Source organism: Xenopus laevis, chromosome 7L (assembly GCF_017654675.1).
Source record: "Xenopus laevis strain J_2021 chromosome 7L, Xenopus_laevis_v10.1, whole genome shotgun sequence".
Taxonomy (NCBI): Eukaryota; Metazoa; Chordata; class Amphibia; order Anura; family Pipidae; genus Xenopus; species Xenopus laevis.
The window spans coordinates 32,688,869-32,710,587 of record NC_054383.1 but is presented as its reverse complement, the minus strand read 5'-3'; the positions used below and the strand labels follow the sequence as shown (position 1 = coordinate 32,710,587).

Below are 21,719 nucleotides of genomic sequence, written 5' to 3'. Positions count from 1 at the left end.
CTAGGGGGTGGAAAGCCTCATCCAGTACTGACCACCTCTAATTAGCAGCATCAAGCCTATTTTCTATAGACTGTTTCCCTACAGATGTGAGTCTTGTCTTCATTAGCATTAAAGTTAATAATAGAATGTTTCTATTCTCCTATCCTTGTTTCCTTGAAGTCATCCGTCAAAGGTAAACATTTTCTCATGAGATCCAGCATTGCATTGCACCTGCTTTGGTGGTTTTGTGCAGCCACTATTGGAAAGCTTAGGCTCCATTAAAGGGATACTGTCTTGGGAAAAAAAAAAAATTCAAAATGAATCAGTTAATAGTGCTGCTCCAGCAGAATTCTGCACTGAAATCCATTTCTCAAAAGAGCAAACAGATTTTTTTTATATTAAATTTTGAAATCTGACATGGGTCTAGACATATTGTCAATTTCCCAGCTGCCCCAAGTCATGTGACTTGTGCTCTGATAAACTTCAATCACTCTTTACTGCTGTACTGCAAGTTGGAGTGATATCACCCCCCCAGCAGCCAAACAAAAGAACAATGGGAAGGTAACCAGATAGCAGCTCCCTAAAGCTGGCCATAAATGCAGACTTTCCCATCTCCCGACCCGCCACTAACCATTCAGATCAAAGTCTTACCAGTCCGATTAGTAAAAGAACAGATCAGCAATGTTCTGCCCCTGACAGCAATCATACGATATCTATGTCTGACAAAGCTAGTGACAGTCTCCCACTGAAAATCGTACGATCGGCAATACACGCAGAGATATTATCGGCAGCCGACAGAAATTTTCTAACCTGTCCGATCGACCAAACGACCGATTGCCGCCGGACGAAAAATGTCGGGACTCTCCATACACGTTCCGAAAATCGTATGAATCCGTGATTCGTGCGATCAGATCTTTGCATCTATGGCCAGCATAACACAAGATAACAGCTGCCTAGAAGATCTAAGAACAGCACTCAATAGTAAAAACCCATGTCTCACTGAGACACATTCAGTTACATTGAGAAGGAAAAACAGCAGCCTGCCAGAAAGCATTTCTCTCCTAAAGTGCAGGCACAAGTCACATGACCAGGGGCAGCTGGGAAATTGACAAAATGTCTAGCCTCATGTCAGATTTCAAAATTGAATATAAAAAAATCTGTTTGCTGTTTTGAGAAATGGATTTCAGTGCAGAATTCTGCTGGAGTAGCACTATTAACTGGTGCGCTTTGAAAAAAAAAAACATGTTTTCCGATGACAGGATCCCTTTAATTTATCCATTCATTTGCGGTGGAACACATCTAAAGGCCACCAAAGGGGAACGAATAACAACACACACACACAATACATGTTTAAAGGGATACTGCCATAATAGTAGTGTGAGTATAATAGTGTGAGAATCCTAGTTATATGCACAAACAGAATTTCTCTGTCTCTGTAATTTTGTATACATCAATTATCTTCAGACCAGCACTCCCTTTAAAAACTTGACGTATTTTTATATGGTCACGAGACTCCTCTGTAATTTATAATATCCTTATGATTTACAAAAGGGGTACTTTATTCACTATATATATATATATATATGTATACATATATATATATATACATATATATATATATATATATATATATATATATATATATATCCACGACCATATATATTTAAAGAGAGAGAAAGACAGAGAAGGTATGTTTGTGCATATAACTAGGATTCTCACACTCATGTATCTGTTTAAGGGAAAATACGTGTACATAATATACAGGTATGGTACCTGTTATCCAGACTGCTTGAAACCTGGGGTTTTCCGGATAAAGGGATAATTTAAATAAACACAATAGGATTGTTTTGCCTCCAATATGGATTAATTATATCTTAGTTAATATATATCTTAGTTAATAAGTAAATTAAATCATTTTTAAAAATTTGAATTATTTCATGATAATGTTTCATTCAGAGCTTTCTGGGTAACAGGATAATGGACCCTATACCTGTACTGTAGAAACAAAGGATGTTTTCCAGGAGTTTTTTCCAAGAGCTACAATGAATTCTTCAAGCACCATATTTGGAAAATATTACTTAATGTCAAGCTGATATAAGATATTTTTTTCCTTGTTCAGGTTGGCTGGTGGACACGACCGGTGACTACACAGCAGCATTCCTCCTTAGTGGATTCTCCATGATATTCTGCGCTGTTCTCTTGGGTCTGGCTAAAATGATAAGAAGGATAAAGAAGAAACCCCAGCCTGTAGCTGTGGCCACTTCTGATATAAAGCAAGAAATCTGGACTAATGGAGATGTGTCCTGTGTCAACACAATAAACCAAAAAGAGGTGTAGGTAATGAATTGTGCCAAGAACAAACAAAATATGCCGTTGTTAAGCAACTTTCTCATGCAATCACAAACCAGCAGGAATCTACCGTGGGTACCGTTTATAACTGGGAAAAGACAATATTAATCAAGGAAGGTTTCATACAATTGCACAAAGTGGGCATTGCGGAGGAATTGCCAAAATGGATTAAGCTTGAGTTGCACACCGACTGCACAGAGACTGCTCGTTATAATGCAATGGATGGACATGAGTAAAGGGTTTTGTAATGATAATCTCAACCAAGGAGAATACCTTGTGCCTTACTAGTATAACTAGTACCCAGAAGCAGCTGTGCAGCTTCATATCTGGGACATTTTTTCTTAAATATCAAGCTAAATGCACATTATTGCGAGGAGAAGACACTGTGTGTGATCGGTTAATCGAGTCTTCCTGATTCCGGACTGGAACGCATTGCCATTTACTTGAATGGATTTGGGGTGGGTCAGTGGATGTCAATCAGAAAACCATTAAATTGATAACAATGAAGCTACACAATGTATGGTCCTTTTATTTCTCATCCTAATACTTCTTTGTTTTGTAGCTTCCCATCAAATCACCAGTGAAAGGCACCACATGGGCCTGGACTGCCACAGAACCATGTAAGGGGTGGAGTTTACTGCAAATGGGTGTGGTTTGGGCACATTGGGTGTGGCTTAGGCAGTTAGGGTTGTGACCAGGCAAGTGTATGGGGCTCCACAAGTCCATATGGCAACCCTTCTTAGCACTAGCCTCCATGGGGTCTTCTTTTGCCTAGAATATTTATTAAAATTCTCTCTTTCAAAATCACTAGATCTTTACTGCTAAAGGGCTGTGGTTGCCTTGGGCTTGTACAGAAGCTCAAAACATAATGTCCAACATTTCTAGCTACTTCTTTAGTTAGATTTTAGTTCTCCTTTAACCAACAGGTAATTTATATCATAATAAGGGACTTATTTAAGAATTTTACCAAGTTGGCATATACACATACACATCAGTAAATTACCTTTTTACGTCTTTTACCTTTAGTCACCATTTGGGAATGTTGTGTGTGTTACTCTCTGATCATGTGACAGGAAAGGATGCAGGTTCTATCTGTAACAGGAAGAAGAGTCTGTCCATTCACTGACTGATGTGTGCCCATGGTTGTGGTGTGAGCACAGTGCCCAATATGAGCCAAGGGCAGACTTTATTGCTTAAAACTGCAAGTTTTTTTAGTTGGAATTATCCAGTTGCACATACTACTATTTAAATATTTTGTTTTTGAAAAAGCTTTATTTATATGAAACAGTGTTATAAATATGGAATCTTATTTGTGATATTATTATATAGAGCCCTGCACTGTTCAGTGTTATAGATTCAAAGATATCCATGCCTATCCCATCTTAGGCTGGGTCCCCTACCTAGATATCCCACTCAGAAAATGTCCAACCCTTTTGTTCATGCAATGGGATCCAGGAACAGGTTACGGTTCAGTAGGGTTGCCACCGGGACAGTATTTTACCAGCCTAGCCGGTAAAACACCTGCTGGGGCCGGTATAACAGATTTACCGGTAATTTGTATTACCCTTAAAAAAAGCCCTTGGCCCGCCCTCAATTCGCTCTGAACTTACCTTTTTTTTCAGCCTTCTTGCCATTGCGTGTGTTGCTCCGTCCCCTTTTGCGGCACAATATGTGGTTCCTCCCCCTTTTGCATCACAGAACACCCCCTATTGTTCCCTCCCCCCACCGGCCAGTAACATTTTTCACAAAAGGTGTCAAACCTACGGTTCAGTCAGAGAGGAATAGGATCGTTATACGGAAACCTGTTATCCAGAAAGATCTGAATTATGGAAAGGCCATCTACCATAGTCTCCATTTTATCCAAATAATCCACATTTTTAAAAATGATTTTCTTTTTCTCTAATAAAATAACTTTACCTTGTTCTTGAGCCAAACTAAGATATAATTAATCCTTATTGGAATCAAAACCAGCCTATTAGGTTTATTTAATGTTTACATTATTTTCTAGTAGACTTAAGTTATAAAGATCCGGAATGATGCATTATCCGAAAATCCCCAGGTCCCAAGCATTCTGGATAACAGGTCCTATATCTGTAATTGATTCCTAAGGAACTTTAAGCACCAGTTGATAAGGTTCTTTATTGAGCTGACAAGAGATAGGCTCCCGAGGTTACAACAAGATATTTATACAGGCTTGAGTTACACAACGTAGTTAACAATCACATCATAGTAAAGTTTCGGTGGTCATTATACAATATGGATTAATTAATTGGTGGAATAGTGATTTCCCAGGAGCCGCTCTCCCTCCACAAACATCATCTACTAATAAGGTAATTTCCCAGTACAGTGTGATATATCATATAACATTCCAGAACTAACTATGAAGTGAGTTAACATAACTATAACAAGATATATTTACCTTAAGTAAACAGAAAATAGTGGGGTTTTTACTGATTTATTTTACTTATTACTGAGCAGATAAGGGAGTGCATTATAATATTTATAGAACTGCTGGGAGAGTGCTGCAGTGTTGGGGATGTCATTGAGGCAGAATGTTGTTTTACGGCCTCTTCAGAAATGACTGGATATATTGTATACAGTATTAAACCCAAATAAGGATCACTGGAGACAGGATTTGGTTCAGGAATTGGTCCAATCAGCCTAACCCTAATTTTTTGAAGAATTCAGATTCAGCCAAACCATTAACTGCTTAGCGGAATCGAATCCAAACTCTTAAAGACGTGACTTTACAGCTCTGTACAAATATATGTAGTGAATAATGTACCCCCTAATGCAGGGATCCCCAACCTTTTTCACCCATGAGTCACATTCAAATGTAAGAAGGGCTGGGGAGCAACATAAGCATGAAAATAGTTCCTGAGAATGCCAACAAAGGGCTGTGATTGACTATTTTGAAGCCCCTATGTGGACCGGCAGCCTACAGAAAGCTCTATTTGGCAATACAACTGTTTTTTATGCAACCAAAACTTGCCTCCAAGCCAGCAACTTAAAATTAAGCACCTGCTTTGAGGCCACTGGAAGCAACATCCAATGGGTTGGTGAGCAATATGTTGCAACTGGTTTGGGATCACTGCCCTAATGTAAAATATAAGGATATTATAAGTCACCAAGGAGTCCCACAACCGTATAATATCTTCATATTTTACATCCAGGGGTGCGTTATTTATTATAATACACAACTTCAAGTGAGTCATGTGACTGAAATGACATCATTAAGCACTTTTTTTTATATGAGAGCGGAGAGCAGGCAGAGGAGTGAGAAGCAGTCGGCAGTGTGGGTGCTGTGAGGGGCAATTGGACAGATGGACAAATAGTACAGTAGTACAGTCATAGCCACACATACTATTTGGCCCAACTCTGCATGTTATTTATGTTTATTTATATGTAAACTGCGCAAATGTTGAGCTAACTGCTAATATGTAAAGTACAGACCAAAACTAAATGAGTTCATGGTTATATGTCCATGTAGCACTGCAGGTATCTTCAAATAATCTTCTTCACATCATCTTCAGATCAAAGAGAGCACTCAGATATTCATCATTGGATGGATCATTGCTTAAAGCTTTTTCATACAATTTCATTGCATTTGATTTATCCTGGTTTTCCTTACTGATGAACCCCAGCAAAGCAAGCCCTGAAGCATCCCTGGGGTTTCTCGCTAATCTCTGTCTGGCTATGCTTCTCAGAGACGCCTCACACTCTTCCCTGTGTTTATTCCGAACAGGAATCCGCAGCCCTTTCTTGTACTGTTCTACAGCTTCGTCTTCAGATTTCTTCCATTTTTCCAGAAATTCCCCATAATGTAAATGGGCTTGTTGTTTCTCGCATTCAGGAGTGGTTGTTAGCTCTGTGGCCTTTTTATAGGTTTCTTCTGCTTTTTTATGTTGATTTGATCTGACGTACATATCTGCTAAATCAAAATGTGCATGTAGAAATGACTTTTTCTCTTCTACCGCCTTTTCAAAGTGAAATATGGCCTTTTCCATTAGATCCTTTATGTTTTGCATATCTGGACTTCTGCCATTACCTCTTCTGTTCTTTTGCATAAGCATTTGTCTGTAGCACAGTCCCAGCTGATGATGGAGAAAACCAGAAGTAGGAGTTAAGCTTACAGCCTTCTTCAGGACTCCAATAGCTTCCTCAAACATCCCTGCTCGTCTGTAAAATTTGGCAACATAGCGAAGCAAATATGGAAGTTCTGGTGTTAATTCTAGGGCATCCTTAATATACTTCATTGCCTCTTGTTGTCTCTTTAACTGCTGTAGTTTCAAAGCCAAAAGTGCCTTAATTACAGAGTCCTTTGGATTCAGCTTAACTGCTCGTTGCAATACTTGGAGTGACAAACTTTTGAAATCGGAACCGTCTCTACCTCGGAATTCCTCCAACCGACAAACTACAGTTGCCAGTCCACTATTCCATTCAGGATCATCTGGATTTGCTTTAAGAGCCTCTTCAAAACAGTCTTTTGCTTTCTCATAGTATTGGCTACAAAATTTCAGCAGAGCCCATCCTTGTTCTCCATTGGTCTCAGATTGCACAAGATCTTCGAGCCCTTTTGATTGTGTATAAATGGCATTTATCTTGTCAATGAAGAGCTTGGACCTTTCAGTGTCATTAAGATAGTAATAGACCCACGCATAGTTGGAGAAGGTCAGCAGATATTTTATGTCGGTCTCCAATACTTTAGATTCCTGAAGAATAGCCTCTGCTTTTTGGAGATTAACAATAGCCTCTTTATAATCTTTATTCAAGTGGTTTACATAGGCCAGCAGGTTATATACCCTCACTTTAAGATCCTTGTTTAAATATTTCAGTTGAATATTAAGTCTTTCTTCCACTTCTTTAATATCAGCATACTTTTCCTGTAGCCCCCATGTAAAGTGGCACTTCAGCTCTTCCAATTGAGATTTCAGTGTAGCCTGTGACTCACTGTAAATACAATATAAAGCACACAGTAAGTATTTGAGATACTCATTAAACATAAATGGTTCAAGGGGCAAGAAAACACAAACAAAGGGCATCTCTGTGTTTAGAAGCACTGCATTCAGGAGGGGTGGGAGGTTGGCAGAACATGGCTGCCCCCTAGCACACCCCTAACTTGCACATTATTTAGCATGCAAACCATGATTGGATGGGGATGCAAGACCCTGTTCTTGCCACATGCTTATGGCATGCAGCTATAAGGATGGGGCCACCTTGTTAGAGCAACTAGAACAGATAAATTCCCAGTTTGAAAAACTTTATTTGGCCTCTTAAAGTTACCAGGGGAGGCTTTCTACAACCCCTAGTAACCTGCCACACAGGCTTTTACTTTACTGGCTAGGGTTGCCACCTTTTGCAGCTTGGGAGTCTGGGCAGGGGATGGGCCCAATGACAATGGGAGGTGGGTGATGTCTCAGGGGTGGGTCGCTGCCTTCATGGGGTGGTTGCTGCATGGTGATCTGTGATTGGCTGCTGTGCCATTTAATTAAAAGTCCTGCTGGATTTCCAAATTAGGAATTCCAAAATATGTGCTCTCGGGTGAAAACCAGACAGTGGCAACCCTAGGTGTTGTCTTAAAGTAATAGTAACATCAAAAAATAAAATTAACAGCTTAAGTAAAGGAGTAGGTTGCACATTATGTTTTGGCCTTCTGTACCAGCCCAAGGTAACCACGGCCCTTTAGCAGTAAAGATCTGTGCCTCCAAAAATGCCCCAGTAGCTCCCCATCTTCTTTTCTGCTGATTCACTGCACATGATCTGTGCTGCTGTCAATTACTGAGCTTAGGGACCCACTCACAATATACAGTACTCTACTGACTAGAGGTCAGCACAGAAAACAGTGCAACCAGCATCCAAATCTAATAATCAGCCCTTTAGCATCAGTTTAAATTATAGACAACCCTCATTTTCTGCTTGATAATTTGCAACGACCCCTAAGCTTAGCTTCTCAACAGCTGCTCAGAGCCCACTGACACTTTCCAAGATGGTGACTCCCTGTGATGAGTTTGAAGTCCTGGATCATTGCTGCTATTGACAAGCTGAAACTTTTGGCTAGTGTAATAAGTTCATTACATAAAATATTGCATTTTTAGCTGTTTATTTTTAGGGTATTGTTCTCCTTTAAAGTAATGAAAATATAATACAGTGTTGCCCTGCACTGGTAAAACTGCTGAATTTGCTGTAGAACCACTACTATTGTTTATATAAATAAGCTGCTGTGTAGCAATGGGGGCAGCCATTCAAAGGAGAAAAGGCACAGTGTAAACAGCGGATAATCTCTGTAGAACATAATGTTGTTATCTGTTAACACCATAAGAACACCAACAACAACTGTATGTGTTCACCATCATATTAACATTTATTTTTATCAGTAGCTGCTGTTGTCTTTTAAAATAAAGTGGACAAACTTGGGAAGCATAATACATACAAATCGGCTCATTGTGTGTCAGTGGATACGAATACAAAACTGAGAGGATGAGATTTACAACATACATGTGCCCCATACAGCTCCTGTGCTCTGATCCTTCCACTGGTTGTATGCTTCACAGAGCACTTGACACACGTAATTCTCTCGCAAGGGTTCACTGTGTTTACTATGGTAAAAGCCAGTTCTTATTTGCAGTTATGTGTGTATGTACATCTAAAGCTGGCCAGAGACGCAAAGATCCGACCGTACGAATTTTGAATGAACGATTGGACTTTCCCATCTCCCGACCTGCCACTAACCATTCAGATCAGAGTCTTACCATTCCGACCAAATAAAGTAGTAAAAGAACAGATCAGCCGATGTTCTGCCCCTGACAGCAATCGTACGATAGACAAAGCTAGTGACAGTCTCCCACTGAAAATCGTTTGATTGGCAATACAGGTATAGGATCCCTTATCCGGAAACCCGATATCCAGAAAGCTCCGAATTACGGAATGGCTGTCTCCCATAGACTCATTTTTCTCTGTAATAATAAAACAGTAGCTTGTACTTGATCCCAACTAAGATATAATTAATCCTTATTGGAAGCAAAACCAGCCTATTGGGTTCATTTAATGTTTAAATTAATTTCTAGTAGACTTAAGGCATGAAGACCCAAATTACGGAAAGATCCGTTATCCGGAAAACCCCAGGTCCCGAGCATTCTGGATAACAGATCCCATACCTGTACACGCAGAGAGATTATCGGCAGCCGACAGAAATTTTCTAACCTGTCTGATCGACCAAATGACCGATCTCTGCCGGATGAAAAATGTCGGGACTCTTCACACACGTGCTGAAAATCGTACGAATCCTTGATTCGTACGATGAGATCTTTGCGTCCATGGCCAGCTTAAGCCTATTATTGGCTCTTACTGAAACTACATATCATATTGTATATTGGCGCCGTTTCCTACTGAACGCTTACTAAGCAATACATATTGCTGAGCAGATACACTGATCGTTACATGCACAATTGTTAACTTAAAAAAATAACATCAATTGGATATAAATCCATAAATAAAATATCAAACCATGAAAGCAACTGTAATTATAAACGACTTTCCAATATACATTGATTACAATTTCTCAGTCACCGTGAAGTTGCTTGTACATGTCATTTCTATTAAAAACAGCATCGGTCTGTCTATTGCTATTCTCTGCACTTCAGAATCAATTCCCCAGCACATATCTGTGAGTCATATTCTTTTCAAGCCCAGTTAGTCCAAACCCACATTACAACAAAATGCCTGGAAATACTGTCGATGGTAAAACACTTGAATCGTGTACTCGTTTGAATTCATTCTTGAGTTGAATGTGTCTATTGTATGCAATAGCGTAGAACTAACTAAGAGAGGGATATTTATCTCTCATCAGTCATTGTTGAACTACAACGAAGGACTGTAGGGTCAAAATGTATCATCTAAGAATCATTTGGCTTTTGCAACAGCCTCAGCTCATGGGACAAAATGTTCCCTACGATAAATCGAATGAGTTTGATTTACAGTTATTCTGCTTGCTGTGTCCAATTGGAAAGAATAAAGTCACATTAAATGTTTGGGACCTGGGATTTACCTGATAAGGGGGTTTTCCATTATTTGGATCTCCATTTAATTCTGCTAAAAAATGTAAACATGAAATAAGAATATTTTGCCACCAATGTGGATTTGTGCAGCTTAGTTCCCATCAAGTACAAGGTACTGTTGTATTATGTGCTTAAAGGGACAGCATAAAAATGAACACTAAATAGGGCAAAGAGGGAAACTGAAGTTACTTTGGTCCCTGCAAGGCAGATAATTAGATTCCCAGTGCTCAGATAATTTGACTTCAGTTTGAAAATAATCCCTGGGAAATCCTAAATAACTGTAATTCATATCACTCAGAAAGCTTCACCTAAAAAGAGTTAAAACTGCGTAACTATGACTATATTTACCTCATTGTTTGTCTTGTGTTGCTTGTTAAGAAACCAGTTTGCTTGTGCTTCTGAGTCTCTTGCAATGAATAGTGACTGACTGCTGCTGATGCTGCTGTTGTTTATAGAGAGGAGATTCTAGCATAGTGGCTCAGGGAGGGAACAAGACAGAATCGAAACTAAATCAGCAGACACCAGCAGCTGCAATTCAAGTAAACTGAAACCAAAGGAAAAGCTGAGAATACAGGGACATAGATTCGTTCTTATATGCTGAGCCTATACATGTATGGGATCTGTTATCCTGAAACCCCTTATGCAGAATGCTCTAAATTACAGAAAGACACAAGGGAAAGTTGTGCTCACCACTATTTTTTAAAACCACTAGGCGGGGGTGCAATGAGGGTGTGACCACAAAATACATATAGTCAACTACAAGAGGTCCTCTGCACTCAACCCATTATCAATATATTTCAGACAGCGACATTTTGTGCATACTGCTACTAAAAAATGCCTTACCCTTTAAACAACACAGGGATTGTTTGTCCATATATTGCAATATATTTAAGCTGGCCAACTACGTCAAAGTCATCCCATATCTGGCCAGTCCTACGCTTAATTTTCATCTGATTCATTAAGCTATAGTCAGGTGATCCCACTGGTGTCTAATAAAAGGGCAGCCAAGTATGGAGGTTTACTTTGAAAGCAGCAAGTAAGTTGCAGGTAAAACTTAGTCCCTTTGTAAAATGTATAATTAAGCAATTGAATTCTTAATGAATCAGATGAAAATTAAGCGTAGGACTGGCCAGATATGGGATGACTTTGACGTAGTTGGCCAGCTTATATATATTGCAATATATGGACAAACAATCCCTGTTTTGTTTAAAGGGTAAGGCATTTTTCAGTAGCAGTATGCACAAAATGTCGCTGTCTTAAATATATTGATAATGGGTTGAGTGCAGAGGACCTCTTGCAGTTGACTAAATTACAGAAAGGGCATCTCTAGTGATGGGCGAATTTGGGGTGTTTCGCTTTGCCGGAAAATTTGCAAATTTCCAGCGAAATTCGTGAGAAATGGTGAAAATGCGTCGGTGTCTAAAAAAACGGAGGGCGGCAAATTTTCATGGCAGTTTCACAAATTTATTAGCTGGCGGCGAATCGCGTAAATCCACAGTGAATTTGCGCCTGGCAAATAAATTCGCCCATCACTTGTCATCTCTCCATTTTATCCAAATAATCCAATTTTTTTTTAAATGATTTCCTTTTTCTCTGTAATAATAAAACAGTACCTTGTACTTGATCCAAACTAATATATCCAAATCATGGAAATATCTGCTATCCGGAAAACCCAAGCATTCTGGATAACAGATCCCAACAGTTGCTTCAAATGATTGGCGGCGTAAGGGCAAATCTGAGGATCTATTTTCTAATTGCATTAAAGGAGAAGGAAACCCTTTCAGCGCAAAACCCCTCCCCCTGTAGGCCCCCCCCTCCTCCCCGGCCTACCCCCCCCCCAGGGCAAATGCCCCTAACAAATCACCCCTCCATGCAGGTCCTCTCTTGCCGAGTTCACGGGCGCCATCTTCTTTCGATCGCTCTTCTTCCTGTATTTGGTGGCGCATGCACAGTAGGAGGCATTTGCTTGGATCTACTGTGTATGCGCCTCAATTTCACAAAGTTTCCGATTTCTTTTTTTGGAAACTTCATGACTTTCGGCGCATGTGCCACAGATCCAACCGGCAAATGCCTCCTACTGCGCATGCGCCACCAAATACAGGAAGAAGAGCGATCGGCAAGAGAGGACCTGCATGGAGGGGTGACTAACAAGTTAGGGCCATTTGCCCGGGGGGGGATGAAAGTCGTGGGGGAGGAGGGAGTGGGGCCTACGGGGGGGAGGGGTTTTGCTCCGAAAGGGTTTCCTTCTCCTTTAAAGAGACAGATATTATCATCCATCACAGATTGGGAGACCTGTGTGAGTTAACACAGGCTAGAAATCATCACTATCTCTATGACTGGAGACTGGCACTAGTGTGGACACAGAAGGGTTAAATAATCTCCAACACTGGCAAACAGTGGAGGATGTCAGCACTGCCTTTGGCACAAACCTTTGGCATTTAACCAATGCAACAAGTTTGTATATTCAAATTAAGGAGGCTCTTGAAAATCAGCAAAGCTTCTATTGCAAAAAATAAGTAGGAAATGAATGCGCCACCCACCAACCTCATGCCTCCCAACATTTGAAAAATTTAAAAAAATGTTGACCATGCCCATTTGTGGTCACACTCCCTAAATGTCGCCCTCATTTGACCAAATGTGGCAGGTTATGGAAAGTTTGGACACATTTCTGGGGGTTTTAGGGCAATGTTCCATGTGTTATTACAGTTTTGCTAATGGAGGTGAATTGACCTTTAAGTTGCAAGTCTCATTTCTCCCAAGAGACCTGCTCATCTGAAATAGTTACAACTGTATTCTAGGCTATTTGCCAAAAGGCTCTTATCTAATTTAGTTTCAGAGACTTATGTATCTTTTTTTGACTGTTCAGTGCAGGAGACCAAAGAGAAATCCAGGACTGTAGGCTGAGCTGTCAAAATTGGGACTGTCCTGTAAAAATTGGGACAGTTGGGAGATATGTAACCTGTAACTGTACTGTGCTGTGTCTGTGCTGACTTCTCAGCTTGTTCCATTGCTCGCCTCTCTGCCTTGTCCTGAGCCCTCAGGAATGGGTCTTCTGTTTCGTCCTGCGTCCCATGGAAATAGGGTATCTGTCTGGTCCTGCATCCCTTTGAGAGGGGCTTCTGGCTGGCCCTGCATCCCATGGACTGGCTATGTGTCCCATCAATGGGTAAAAAGGAGACCATGGGCCTGGGTGCAAAAACTGCACCTGCCCTCCCCCAGTCTCCCAAGTCTTCCCCTGACTCACCTTGAATTTTTTTGTAGTGTGTGCAATGTCTCTGGCAGACCCTATCCGGTCACACTACTGCTCCCCTGTAGTTACTCCCCTGAGCTTTTCTGATTGATGGTCAGCTCCTCAGCCAGATTGAGTACATATCACACAGCTTGTCAGTGGCTCCTCTGGGAAGAGGGTTGCCATTTGCTGTGCTGAATGTGCAGGGCTGATGGTACACCAATACTGCCACTAATTAGGGTGTGTTAGCAATGCCTTTGGCATGACGATTTGGCGTTTGTGCCCTATACCAATGACTGGCTTACAGGGTCCGACTGGGAAGAAAAATAGTGGGCCCTGACGGGACAAACCTGTTCCCTGTGAGAAGTAGCTACTGCAGGTTCCGACCTCCCTCCTTGGCCCTCTGCTCTCCTGCAAGAAATAGAAGGTAGGTGTGCTGAAGGGGGTTGCGGCCAGGACAAGGGGCAGGGGGGGCTTTGCGGCAGGGGCGAGGGTCCCCGAGGCAGCAGCCCTGGTGGGCTTCGGGCCCCCCAGTCCGATGTTGCTGGCTTATCATAGATTCTTGTTTCCCTGTTCCTGAACACCATTCAAACTGGATTCGTGTTGCTTGAATTTGGCCTGTTTTCCTGTTCTTGTATTGTGTACTCTGCCAGCCCTCACTTGTGCCTGCATTTGAAAATGGTTTCTAATTTATCCTTTTGGCACCTTGCCTTGGACTTTGCCTTTATTGCCTGTTATGAACCAGCAGTTCCTGTCTTACTCAAACTGCCTGTTCTGTATACATTCATTACCTCTACAGTTACCTACCTTGCCTGTCTAGTTCATCTTGCTAGTTTTGACTGCACAAAATAAAGAACAAAGGGGATATGTAATAAAATTTGCAAAGTGCAAAACTTTGCAAAAAAAAATGTGCATGTCACAATGTAATATTCTTAGTTTGGCCTTTGTTGCATTGAGAATATTAATTGCGTGTTGTGAACCTTTAACACCTGCTCTGGAGTTTCGTTAAATATTTTGTCACAAAAAACTGTTTGTGATTGCAAATTCGTATTAGATACACTGCGCACTGTTGCAAACAATCGATATCATGCATCGATGTCACTGCACTTGCGCACATGGGATTTCTACCTGCAAATGATCAGAAATCGTGGAAAATTGGCAGAAATTGTGGGGAATGCTTAAGAGTGACGGGGGGGGGGGTTACAGCTCTGCCTACTAAGTCTAAGTTTAAGTCTAAGAGGCTGGAGGGATAGGGCCATGACCGGATGAGGAAGAGAAACCCAGAAGTGCAGCGCAAAGGATTGTGGGGGCTGTAGTTTTATGGAGGTGGCGGGAAAACAGAGAAGGCAAAAGGCAGAAGCGGGAAAGGAGTCAGCGCCATTTTAAAAGAACTGACTGAGGAGCAGGTACAATGATCAGGAGCGGAGGAACAGAATGGCAGCGCAGGCGGTGATGGAAGGCATTTGGGCGGCCCTCACCGGGCAGGACGCAGAGCGGTTCAGGAAGGAGCAACAGGAGCTGCTGTCGGGTGGCGGAGGCGACGCAGGGAGAGCACTGTCGGGTGAAACGGCAGTGAGGAGACCCGCGCAGAGGACAAGGACACCGGAGCGTTTGAGCCCTGAATCTCCTAACGTCAGGAGAAGTCGGCGGAGCCCGTCGGCAGGGAGACAGCGCAGCCCAGAGGTGGGGAGACAACAGGCACAGGGATCGTCAGCGAGCAGGAATGGAACAAAGTGGAGATCTGTACCGCTGTACTTCTCCACACAGGCTTGGGATTCGGAGAGGAGCCCTAATACACACGGACAGAGGGCCAGGGAGTGAGGACTGAGCAGAGGGACAACAGGATGGAGAGTTCACTGGTGCAGGAGGCGGCAGCCGGCGCAGCAGAGGTGACAGTACCCCGAGGTGTCCCGGCATTCGCAACCCCCACGGCCCAAGGATGGCCAGGAACAGGTATGGGGGAAAAGGCTGGGGGGACCCTCTTGGAAGGTCTGAAAAGTTTCCTAGCCAGTTGGGAGGACAAGCGAGGGGAGCAAGAAGGGATAGGAAGAGTCTGGGAACGGAACCGAGGTGAGGCCAGGTCTGGACAGTAGGGCAACCGGTGGCCTGCGGAGCGACGGCCACAGCAGAGGTCCCGGGAACAAGCACGGGGGAGGCAAATGGAGGGTCCGAGACCGCCAGGGAGAAGGAAAAGGAGGCCATCATGTGAGGAGTGGCGGAGTCCGCAAGGCAGAACGCTTATGTGTCTTTCGCAGGCCCATTGGGGGTGCATTTAAAGCATGAAAGTAGAGAGAAAATATGGAAAGGGGAGTTTGTGGAAATATTTTCCCTGCTCCCCTTAGAGGAGGTAGTGGAGGTAAAAGAGGACCAGAAAAAGGAAGGGAAGAAAAAGGAGGAAGAAAGGGCCAAAAGAAAATTCCTAAAACTTTTGGTAATTGGCTCAGAGCCTTTTGCATACTAGCAGTGGTCATCGGAGAAAAGCAGCCAGAAAAGTGTTCAGCTCTATTCTGCTATCTAAACTGGATATGGGAGGCTTTACGCATATATTTGGGTTTGGCATGGTGGCGCTACGATGAGCAATTCAGGCAGCGTTTAGCGGCAAACCCAGGGATGAGATGGGACCATCTAGATATGACACTGTGGATGAAGCTGATGTTAGAGCAGAAGGTTTTCGCCTTTCCACGGCCCGCCGGCGGGGACCAGTCAGGATCATCATCGGCGGACCACAAACTGGGTTTCTGCTGGCTGTATAACGAGGGGCAGTGCAAATGGGGCAGCTTGTGCAAATTTAAGCATGAATGCTCCAGATGCGGTGCCAACCACCCCTACAACAGATGTTTTAAGAAAGAAAAAGGGGGGTCAAAGGGAACAGATGCTGCAAAAGGGGAGGATGCCAGTGCTGCTAAGCGCGATGCTTCCTTGGTTAGGGTCGTACGGTAGGCGGAAAGACGCAGAATTTTTAAAGGAAGGTTTCCTGAAGGGGTTTTCCTTGAAGGTTTCCTTCAAGCCACGGGAGGGAGGGGAGGTACACGCCAGTTTGAAATCAGTAAAACATAATCTCGTGGTAGTCCGTCAAAAGCTGGCCACGGAGGTGGAACTCGGGCGGATGGCAGGCCCCTTTTTGGAACCACCTTTACCCAGCTTGAGAATTTGGGGTCGTCCCCAAGAAGGAATCGGGAAAGTTACGGCTGATACATAACCTATCGTTTCCAAAAGGTGGATCAGTGACAATGACATCAGCCCGGAACTTTGCTCGTTTATGCTGGAAATGCTGAGCAGAAGTGGCGGGGGATTTCGGGGTCCCGCTGGCCCTGGACAAGACGGTTGGCCCAACAACTCGGGGCTTGGAAATAGATTCGGAGGCAGGATTGACGTGGCTAGCAGAGGACAAATTAATGGATTTGTCTCAGGTAGTTGACCAGCTCAGGGGGCGGCAGAAAGCTACGTTGAAGGAGTTATAATCACTCTTGGGTAAACTCAACTTTGCCTGTCGGGTGATTTCAATGGGGAGAATATTTTGCCGTCGGCTCGGGTTGGCCATGTCAGGGGTGAAGGAACAACATCAACACATCAGGGTTCCCAAGGAGGTCAAAGGGGACTTGGAGGTATGGTCACGGTTTTTGCGAGATTTTAATGGCAAGGTATTTTTACAAGGGATGGAAGTTTCAGGCGAGGATATACAGCTGTTCATGGATGCGTGGGGTGGAGGAGGCTTCGGAGCCCGGCAATCAATCGGCAGTCTGCTACCTCCCCGGAGGTGGTGAGATTATTGAGAGCCTTGGTGCTACGCTGTCTGCAGATCAATTTGGGTTTCAGGGCAATACATGTCCAAGGAAATTGAATGTCATTGCTGACGCACTGTCCCGCTTCCCGTGGGAGCGTTTTTGGCAGGTGGCACCGGGAGCGGATCGGGTCGGGACCCCCATGCTCGCTGGTCTGTGGCAAATTGGGACAAGAGACTTGGTGGGCTGGTGAGGACATCGGTGTCAGAGGCCATATGGGTGGCTTACCAAAGAGGTTGGGAGGAGTGGGACCGCTTAGCGGACTGGTCAGGTGGGACGTTTTCACCGAAGGACAGAAGAGAGGCATTGCTCTGGTGGGTTTTTTGGAAAGTGCAAATGGGTACAGTACGTTGGTGGTGAGTTTCGAGAGGGGATTGGTGGCCTTTGCGTTTCTGTTCAAATTGCGGGGGTTGGGAGGGTTACACCAAAGTTTTCGAGGTGAGACAGGTACTGAAAGGGGTAAAAAAAAAAGGGGACGAGGGTGCAGGATGCCAGGAGGCCGGTATCGGTGGAAATTTTGGGTGGTATACAGGAAAGGGTAGAGGGAATCGGTAAGTCTCCATATGAGATACGTTTGTTCCAATGTTCCAAGCAGCCTTTACACTGGCCTTTTTCGGGGCTTTCAGAATAGGTGAACTGGTGAGCCCAAGTAGGTCTAAGCCGGGGGGGGGTTGGCCATTGGGGATATATCCGTGGAGGAGCATGGTGTACGGATTTGGCTAAGCCGGCCCAAAACGGACAAGTGGGCCAAGGGCAAACAAATTGTGCTGGGTGAGTTGGACGAGGGGGACAATTTGCCCACAGGGATGCCTTCAGGGTTACTTGAAGGTGCGCCCAGAGAGGGACGGGCCATTGCTGATGCATGAGGACGGTGTACCGTTTCCAGGTATCAGTTTCTTACAGTTTTCAGGCAGGCCCTAGTGAAGTTGGGCAAGGTTCCGGAAGAATATGGGACACACTCATTCCGCATTGGGGCGGCTACGGAGGTGGCCAGGGCCGGCCTGGGGGAGGAGACAATAAAAAAAATAGGACTTTGGGAGTCCAGGCGGTTTAGGAGCTACATACACCCTGCTTTGGTTTAAAAAGGGAAAATGGGAGTACAAGTTGTATACGGAGGGTTGGGGAGCTGTTTATGCCATGTTATATTGGTTGTTGGTCTGTTGTTTGTTTCTTTAAAAGGTCACAAGAAAGTGGTATGGCTGTTGGGGCACTCGTACATCCGCAGGGCCGCGGAGAGAGCCGCAGTTCGGAGAGGAGTAATTAAACTGGGCTTTCCGGAAGACCAAGTGAACATCAGGTGGTTTGGATTTGGTGGCTTGTTGTGGCCCTGAGTGATGGACAAGGTATTTAGCTTGTCAGCAGCAGAGGGACATCCTGACGTCTTGGTGCTTCATGCTGGGGGGAATGACATGTCTCAAAGAGACTTGGTGAGGGCAATGAAGCAAGATGTGGATAAGCTTAGGTCATTTTTTCAAGGGGTGGTGATAGTCTGGTCGGAGATGGTAGGTCGATTTGTTTGGAGGTGGGCACGGGACCGAGAGGCAATGGAGTGAAGTATACAGAAGCTGAACAAGCTGCTCAGTGCTTTCATAAGGCACTCTGGAGGAATAGTGGTACGGTATAAGGCTTTGGAATCCCGTATGCCGGGTTACTATTGTAGAGATGGGATGCATTTGTCATTGGTGGGAGCAGACATTTTCAACCTTGGTCTAGCGGATGGTATTGGAAGGGCCCTGCGCATGCGAGGGGGGGGCGCGCCAGGATGAGGCTTCATCCTGGACGCCCGTGGCAGAAGATTGATAGGTCTGAGGCTAGGGGGTGTGGTCATTGGCCACGGTTAAGAGGGGAAGGTCAAAACAAGGGGCCAAACTTCAGGATGTGGATATGTCCAGTAGCAAGGGGATCTCCATAGGAGCAGCCTTCAGCGGCTAGCGGTGGGGATCCCGCTGAACATTGGTTATAATGTTAACGTTTGAAATGTTAAATATATGTGATTGTTAACTTGTGTGTAAATAAAAGTGGCTGGGGCCTTTTCAATCCATTAAAGAAGTGTCCAGTTGTTTATCTAATAGTAAAGGGGAGGTGTCTTTGGGAAGAGGGTCCAAGACTTGACGATACCCAGGTCAAGTGGGAGGAAGCTAAGATCACAGCCCTTTTTGCTTCAATAAAGGCTTTTTTGATCCTGGCATGGTACTGTCTATCTATAGAAACTCAAGTCACATAAACTGGTATATTTACCCTTGTTGTATATTTCTGGTCTCCAAACCCTTGTTTCCATCCAAAACAACGTATTCAATCAGTCCAAGTAGATGGGTAAAGAAACCAATCAGCGCAGGTGTACTGCTGCAAGGTGCTTTTATTGAATACACGACATGTTTCGAGCTTAAAAGCTCTTTATCAAGTGTGAAAAAATGCTCTGTGGTATACAATTAAATACAATTATAAAACTCCACCCCACACATACATTGGACAAACCAGCTACTGCTGGGAGGGTTTTACAGCCTAGCCAGTCGACAAAACTCCAGTCCATGTTCTCGTTAACACATCAACTTCCATATCAAAGTGTAATTGAATCCAACCACATTATACACCAAGGTGAATTGTGCACGGGTGTTTTCCCTTTAAAATCAAGTAACAAAAGTTAAAAACAGTTAAAAAAATTGAACACATGAACCTCAGCACTACCATAAAATGGTCTGCTCAAGAGTTAATTGCCCGAAACTACGTAACTAATTACTTTCCCTAAAGAGAGACTTTTAGTATCAAAATTGCTACATATGTTTCAAACCTACTGCTACAGTAATCTATAACAAAGTGTCTTGCTGCCAAAGCATCTTACCTAACTGTAGAATTCAGTTCATATTCAGGTAGCACTATCTGTCAAAAAAAGAAGATTTATTAAATTCACCCTACTATAGAAAACAGGCTATACTCCATTTGTCATTCAGACCTAACGGATCCAGCGCACACAGTTTCTTTATCCATATTGCTTCCCTTTGTAAAAGTAATTTCTTGATGTCTCCCCCCTCCGTGGTCTCTGAATCACATCTAACACCAACCACTTCAGTTGTGACATACTATGTCTATTTTGATTAAAATGTCGAGACACAGGGGTGTCAGTGTATGTATTTGCCTTAAAGTTTTTAATATTCCCTCTATGTTCTTTTATTCTTTCTTTAATTGCTCTGCATGTCTGCCCAACATAGACTTTGCCACATGGGCATTTCAGCATGTACACTACACATTCTGTGTTACACGTGGCAAAATGTTGTAACTTAATATTAAAGCCTTTAGTTGGATGTTGTACTACTCCCCCTTTAATAATCGAATGGCAACAGATGCAATTTAAACAAGGGAAAGTACCTATATTTGGAGAGCTCTTAAAAATCCTATCCATCCTTTTTACCTCCTTTGGTTCTGCGGGGCATAATATGTCTTTTAAAGTAGACCCTCTTTTGTAACTAAACAGTGGTGGTTCCGAACATTTTTTACCCAAATTTTTGTCATTCAGAAGTATTGGCCAAAACCTGTTGATAATACGATCAATTGCCCTACTTTGTTTGGCATACTTACTTACAAAGGGGATCCTTGGCTGGGTACTTATCCCTTTTTCCTGTGGCCTCTGTGTAAGTAAAACCTCCCTAGATACTTTACTCACTTCATTAGCTGTATCTACCAGGGATTTTTCTTTATATCCTTTGGCTTTAAATCTGTCCACTAGGGTCCCTGCTGCCTCCCAATAACTTTCCTCACTTGAAGCCAGGGTACGTCAATGGGTGCTGCGGTGGCACCTTCTTTCGCTAATTTATACGTCCACATGCTGGAAAAAGCTTTGTTTTTTAAACATAAATACAGTGCTAATATCGAACTGTATTTAAGGTATGTGGACGATATATTAGTGATATGGAAAGGAGATGTTTCCCTCTTCCACGAAATGATAGCCGAGGCTAATATTGGACACCCAACCATTAAGTTTACGACAGAGACCTCTAATACCAGCATAAATTTTCTTGATGTAAAAATAGGGATAGGGGATGGTGCATTGACTACAGATCTGTATAGGAAACCTACGGATAAAAATAATCTATTAAAAGCTACCAGCTTTCATTACCCAAGATGTATCACTGGGATTCCGAAAGGTCAATTTCAAAGGGCTAGAAGGATTGCTTCAAGTGAGGAAAGTTATTGGGAGGCAGCAGGGACCCTAGTGGACAGATTTAAAGCCAAAGGATATAAAGAAAAATCCCTGGTAGATACAGCTAATGAAGTGAGTAAAGTATCTAGGGAGGTTTTACTTACACAGAGGCCACAGGAAAAAGGGATAAG

At 43.2% G+C, this 21,719-nt stretch overlaps 2 protein-coding genes across 2 annotated transcripts in view; one reads left to right on the top strand and one right to left on the bottom strand.

The window, feature by feature from the left end:
• The window catches only part of slc16a12.L (solute carrier family 16 member 12 L homeolog), a 48,289-nt gene extending 45,454 nt beyond the window's left edge, over positions 1-2,835 (top strand). Inside the window, exon 7 of the mRNA XM_041568750.1 lies at positions 2,099-2,835. Within this exon, the coding sequence (XP_041424684.1) occupies positions 2,099-2,316 (218 nt within the window). The 3' untranslated portion in view covers positions 2,317-2,835. The remainder of the gene's footprint in view (positions 1-2,098) is intronic.
• Positions 2,836-5,506: 2,671 nt separating this feature from the next.
• On the bottom strand, positions 5,507-10,861 carry LOC108696187 (interferon-induced protein with tetratricopeptide repeats 5). The gene is made up of 2 exons (XM_041568749.1): positions 10,731-10,861; positions 5,507-7,278 (listed from the first exon to the last, which is right to left on the bottom strand). The coding sequence occupies exons 1-2, from the start codon at positions 10,733-10,735 to the stop codon at positions 5,847-5,849; spliced, it is 1,437 nt and encodes a 478-aa protein (XP_041424683.1). The 5' UTR covers positions 10,736-10,861; the 3' UTR covers positions 5,507-5,846.
• Between the last annotated feature and the right edge of the window lie 10,858 nt (positions 10,862-21,719).